Source organism: Monopterus albus, unplaced genomic scaffold (genome assembly GCF_001952655.1).
Source record: "Monopterus albus unplaced genomic scaffold, M_albus_1.0 scaffold281.1, whole genome shotgun sequence".
NCBI lineage: Eukaryota > Metazoa > Chordata > Actinopteri > Synbranchiformes > Synbranchidae > Monopterus > Monopterus albus.
Genome location: NW_018128161.1, coordinates 405,496 through 411,771, shown reverse-complemented (window position 1 = coordinate 411,771; position 6,276 = coordinate 405,496). Strand labels below are relative to the sequence as shown.

Sequence of the window (6,276 nt, the reverse complement as noted above, 5' to 3'; positions counted from 1 at the left end):
ACACACTCTTGTGTGTTACAGCCTGCTCAGTGTTTTATAACTAAGGTGTCACTTTATTTTTAAGCTCATTTAATAAGACAAGTTGAACCAGAACAGACTCATTTGGAGCAGCATAGAAACACATACAGTACACACATGGATCACTGTGTAGAGCTATGGGCAGCTTCTGCACAACTTCTATAATTAATTAAAGTCCCACTCCAGAAACATTTTCATTTTTATATTTGTATATAAAAATACTTTACTATAAACAATATGCAGTCTAACACAGCTTTTCCTCAAAAAAATTTCAGTGGGCCTCTGTAATAGGAATGAACATTGCCCCTCATTGTGCATTCCAGGATCTATGAATGTTGCCGTCATCCCTTATGTGGATTTGAATAATTTTGCACGCCCAATTTTTCAGTTTTTTATTTGTTAGAAAAGTTTGAAATATCCAATAAATTTCGTTCCACTTCATGATTGTGTCCCACTTGTTGTTGATTCTTCACAAAAAATTACAGTTTTATATCTTTATGTTTGAAGCCTGAAATGTGGCAAAAGGTCGCAAAGTTCAAGGGGGCCGAATACTTTCGCAAGGCACTGTAAATGTTGGAAAATAAGAGTGTGTTTATGTTTGAAAAATAAAGGTGTGCATTTACGTTGGAAGCGGACAGCCGACAGCAGGTTCTGGTGGGCAGGGACTGTGTACAGACATTTCCTGTTTCGCAGCTCCCAAACCTTGCAGGTGTTATCACCACTTCCTGTTGCCAGGTGATACCTAAGAACAGAGAAAAACAAAATTTAATATGTAGAACATTCAGAATCATCTTGTTATATCAAATGAAATATAATGTTAATTTTATTTTCCTGTTCAAACTGAATCATTTGCTTATATGAAAAAATTAAAAGAATCTTGGTAAAGCGAGGAACACTTAAGATTTATCCTTTTTGTGGGATTTTCTGTCAGAAATGGGGAAAAATACAAAAAAGTAAGAACCATTTTAAAATATTTTATTTGATTTTGTTTCTGAAAATATTAAATTCTGTTTAAGTTTTTCATCTCTATTTTTCTTTCAACCTGCTCATCTCTCATTGGCCGTTTGGTTATTCTGCTCACTGACTGGCTGTTTTTTTTACATTGCTCACTTGCTCCGTTTTTAGCTCTACTCTGATTTGCTGACCCATTGGGGGAGAAGTGTAGGCTGTAAATCTCCTTGAGGTGTCCCTCCAGGAAGACAACGCAACGTCCCGTCCGCAGGTCCCATACCCTGCCAAACGCATCCAGTCCCCTGATTGGATGATAGTCCAAGGGGCGGGGTGACAAAGAGATGATTGGTCCAGTCAGGAAGCAGGGTGACAGAGAAAAAGAATTTAATTAAATTAGTTTGATTAGACTCCAATTATAGGAATAAAAATAAAGCATAAGCATAGACAGAGAAATACATTCAAACATGTTACAGTAGTACTAGTACTACTGTCAGATACTGCAAAACCACAGTGTAGTACAGAGTACCCAGTAGCAGCCAGGGATCCATCAGGGTGAAAGTGCAGGTCATGGACTCCTTTACTGTGACCTTCCTGATGGAGGATTTCCTCCTGAACCTCCAGGTCCCACAGACGCCATGAGTTATCGTAACTACAGACAGGTACACATATGCTGTATTAATACTGTGTGTGTGTGTACTAGTGGACAGAAACACTCTGATGCTGACAGCATAAAACCATCTTACCAAGTTGTTCCCAGGAACCTCCCAGAAGGATGCCATGACACCCGGGACACACGCTCACTGTGACCCTCAATGTCCGCCACTGGTTCATCACTATGGTAACCACAGACAATATATATTCATTAAAGGGGGGGGAACAATTTATTATTTTTCAGTTCTTTGGGTCCTTATGCCCTTGTCTACTTGCTTGCTTGTGTCCTACCTCTCTAGGTTCCATAACTTGACAGACCCGTCGGCAGCACACGACGCCAAACTGACATCTGACTGGTCGAGAGAGAGACCGACCTGTGGGCGGAACACAACCGCGCCCACATTGGTGTTGTGTCCTTCAACCAATCACAAAGCAAGGGCAGAGTCTCAGTTATAAAGGACATGTTCAAGTTAAATTGGCAAAATCCTTATTAAACCAGAAACCTTCTACATTTAGCATCATTTATATAGAGAACTGTCTGATGATGATTTTCCATTAAAGGGGCCTGCTCTTTGTAAATTGATTCACAGGTTAGTCCATAACTTTGTCAACAGTTTCACATGACCCCAGATCTGTTGTTCTTCCAAAGTCTGGTAGGACTTGTTGTCATAGCAACATGTCCATAATCTCAAACCTAATCGGGAGCAGGATAGTTTTCAGGCTTATTCAATGTAAACAACAGAAACTCTCAGAGTCTCTGAGTAGGAAGTGATTCCCTGACACTGGAGCGATTATAATCGGATATGAGTTTAGAGAAACTAGGCCCGGGAGACTGACAGGACCCTGTGGCCCATCCCAACCCGTTCAGTCTGCAGGGAATAATTTACTGCGATGGACTGTTAGCACCTCATATTAAGGGAAGACGAAGAGGAGCCGTGCACTGGCGTGAGGCTTCTCACAACCTGCAGTTTTTTATATTGGCTAGGGATGTGTTTTTTGTTTTATGGGTATATGTGGTACAGTAAACAAGATGTGGTGTGGTCTTAAATTTGAGTTTGCAACTAAGTTCATGACTTTTTGCGTCCACTTTGTTTACTGTATTTACAAGCCAATGTTCTCAATCATTACTTTCTCTCAACTTTGACAAGACGTCTTGTTTGCTTTTACTCTATTCAGAGACAACACATATCCTTTTCAATCTAATGAGCTGACACACAGGTAAACTTTTTTTAAGCGAAGCGGGATGGAACATTTGAGCATGAATGTGTTGTGATGTGTGGGTCTTACACAGAGGGAAGAGGAAAGAACCATCTTTGCTGACGCATGTATATCAAGAAAGTCAATTTCATCAAGGGCATAATTAAAGTATGAACAGCAAAACTGCAATTTAAAATCTTCAAAAACAAATAAAATGGAGGTCGAACTTTTCTCAAGCAGAAACATCACAACACACACTTTTTTTTTTTTTTTTTTTAAAGAGAAGCATTCTGGATTTTTGACTTTGGAAATTAATCTCCAGGAGGTATGAATGAAGCTTTTTCAATCAATCAATGAGCTCTTGTAGTGGGGTTTGTTTTTTTTGTGCTCATGGGCGACCTTTTGTCTTGAATGTGATTTATGACCATAAACTTAATTTATTAATGTGCACGTTTTTTTATTGGCCCACATGTATGAGTTTGTGTGTTTGCCGTTTCTGAAAAAAAATTTCTGTACTTCTGTCCAATTTATGGAACTTCTTGTGTGTTTGACAGATCCCTGATGAAGGCTTAGTGCCAAAACACCTTGGTCTTTTACCTATGCATTAACGTTACTCCGAACCCTGCAAGTGTTGCCAGACTTTTGGCTTTTCACTTGAATATTGAGACAAAGCTGTAGAGACAAATTGTAAAAATAATGTCAGCAGGGTTCAGGGTAAGACATGGCAGTGACACCAGTTTGTGCTGAGCCCAGGTTGTGCTGTACTTGCTCTGAACATAATGCACAGATTATACAAATCACACCATCGTATCAAAGCAATGGACAAGCAGTTGTGGCCACAAAAGGATTTAAATGGGATACGTATGCATTTAGTTTGTCTTTGTACCTCCATCTCTCCACCTCTCTGCTGTAGCAGAGTTATAACTAAACCGAGACCAACAGAAAGTAAACACTGTGGAAAAACAATGCAGGGCGGTTGGCGTCAACCCCGGAGGCTATGCTCTGTGATGGTTAAGGGAAGTATGGGGTGCTTCCACAGCGGAAATGCAGGAAATATAGAGTAGGTACTTTATTGATCCCACAGTGGGGAAATTTCTGGGAAATATATACAAATGCATAGTTACTGAAGAGCACACGCTTATCTCAGGTAATGGATTTCTAATCCACAGCGCAGGTGGGGGTCAAAGAACTGAAAATCCAGATAACCAGGGCTGACAGTAAAATCCAGGATTACTCATTTGATCTTGGATCTGTTCAGCAGTGTAGTGAGAACATCACCAGAGTCTGCAAGCTGACTCAATTAGCAACATGTATCTCCATTAAAAGCCACTTATACTTGAATTATGATAAAACTATTACAACAAAAGACCAATTTTTATAAAACAGATACAGTAACATTCTAATATATAACCTTGGATAATTAAAATAAGTTATTGTGTAAAGCTCAGCCCACCTCTCAGTGTACGAATCAGGTTGCAGTCGGGGACGGACCACAGCTTACACAGACCACTCCTGTCGGGGAGGACAGCACATTAGCATTAGCTGCACCATGACAGGAACAGGTTAACAGTAATCTAAAGACTAATACCCTTCTGTGGCTCGAGACATTAATGCTTTATTCGAATTCTGGTGCCAGTTGTTCTCATGGTAATGAGCTATATGCTAATGCTACATATCTATAGATAAATCAGTACTGACTGTATATACTGTAGATACTGCTCACTCTGCACTGCTGTTATTGTGCTTCTGATGCTAAACTGTACTTGTACAAGTGTAATAACAATACAGTTGAATCTAATCTAAAGGGTTAGGGTTAGGTGTGTTACCAGGAGGCCGTGGCCAGCATTTTAGAGTCAGGGCTGAAGTGGCAGAAGCTGATTGGTCGATCATCCCCAATCTGGCTGCAGAAGTTGTTCAGGTTCTGAAGAAGATGATGAAGAGGGCTGATAGACATCAGGCTGACAGGGCTTGTACCCCTCAAACAAAATGAGCATTTTACTTGTTTTATTATATAAATGTTTTATGAGCATCTGGACAAAACAAATGATGTTTCCAATACTCAAAAATCAAATGGACTGTTCCGTGGGTGGTACCCTGCCTCTCCAAAACAATGCAGCAAAATCCACTTATTACTTTTTGAGTTGTGCTGTGAACAAACCAACAACCAGTGGTAAAAAGTAATAAAAGTAATCTCACCCTCAGGCTCTTGTGCAGCTCTTGTTGCCGGATCGTCCTGGTTGCCTCGGCAACATCCCTCTGAGAACGTGCAGCCTCCAGACGCCTCATTGCCCTGATCAACCAATCACAGCAGGAGCTTGAAGTCGCAGCCAGTTAGATTGTTCTTATATTTCAGATTTCTGTGAAATTTGTCCTCTCTCTTTACAACCCGAACCCTATGGCTGTGTCTGAAATCACTCCTCAGTCACTACTGCCTATAAAATGAACACTCAATAATCAACAATAAATTCAGATTTACACTCTGATACTAAACTTGATCTTCAACAAAATCATGACGTGATCTGCAGGAAGAGTGGCTGATAATTCCTAAATCTAGTATCAAAAGACGTTTAGCTGTGATATCTGCAGGAGGGCAGTGCTGCTAAGAACTGACTTACAGTGTTGTCCAAACTCATGTATGTACGTAACACAATTTGCTTCTACTTCTTAAAGTTATTCTCCACAGGGAACTAAATCATATATAAAATCTGAGCCATTCGAGTCAAAACCAGTATAAAAGTCTGCTCTATACAGGATGATGACCATGAACACCAACTGAAAGCCCAGGCTGTTAGCTGCTGAGAAGACCTCACATCTTTGAAAACAGTGAATTTACCATCAGACAAAATTTTTACAAACTGACCATATAGTGGCATGGTTACATTCTCATCTGAGAAAAATATCTAAACTTAATAAAGTGACACACACCATAAATACAACAACCGACTCTGACTTGAACTCCAAGCTGCTGGCTGATGGGAAATGTATGCTGTCAGATGCACAGAGAGAGTCCTCTTCTTGAACCACAGTCAAATTCCTTGCGTGTCCAACACACCTGGCCAGTAAACATGATTTTAATTGGTCAGTTTGTTGCCAACTTACCGTGGCAGAGAGTATTTGGCCAACCAGAGCCGGGCATCCTTCAGGGAGGCGGAGCCTTCGTGATACCATGTCTGCTGGCACTGTGATTGGTCAGAAAGAGTTTCAGTTTGACTTTTAAAAAGTGACACAGGGATTTCATATTTCTTTAGGCCAACCCGGGAGTTAGCAGTACCCTGGCTCCCTCCACTAAAAGCCAGTGGGATTTTTTCACAGATTTTTGGGTTAAGGGGGGAAAAAAAAGCTCTGTGACAAACAGAACTTTATGATAGGGCTGGATCAGGTGACCCTGAGCCTTCCCTTAGCTATGCTGCTATAGGCCTAGGCTGCTGGGGGGCCCCATGATGCTCTGAGTTTCTCTTC

The 6,276-nt window shown here is 40.7% G+C and overlaps 1 protein-coding gene across 4 annotated transcripts in view; it reads right to left on the bottom strand.

The window, feature by feature from the left end:
* Positions 1 to 6,276, bottom strand: part of prpf4 (pre-mRNA splicing tri-snRNP complex factor PRPF4) — a 17,138-nt gene that overhangs the window by 4,272 nt on the left and 6,590 nt on the right. For 3 of the 4 annotated variants that reach the window (XM_020622488.1, XM_020622487.1, XM_020622486.1), the window contains exons 5-13: positions 5,917 to 5,996; positions 5,014 to 5,107; positions 4,644 to 4,738; positions 4,271 to 4,329; positions 1,912 to 2,035; positions 1,713 to 1,802; positions 1,496 to 1,618; positions 1,164 to 1,271; positions 642 to 760 (exon numbers count right to left, since the gene is read on the bottom strand). In XM_020622488.1, the coding sequence (XP_020478144.1) occupies positions 642 to 760; positions 1,164 to 1,271; positions 1,496 to 1,618; positions 1,713 to 1,802; positions 1,912 to 2,035; positions 4,271 to 4,329; positions 4,644 to 4,738; positions 5,014 to 5,107; positions 5,917 to 5,996 (892 nt within the window). Of the gene's footprint in view, positions 1 to 641; positions 761 to 1,128; positions 1,272 to 1,495; positions 1,619 to 1,712; positions 1,803 to 1,911; positions 2,036 to 4,270; positions 4,330 to 4,643; positions 4,739 to 5,013; positions 5,108 to 5,916; positions 5,997 to 6,276 lie in introns of all 4 variants that reach the window. The other variant, XM_020622489.1, reaches the window with a different exon arrangement.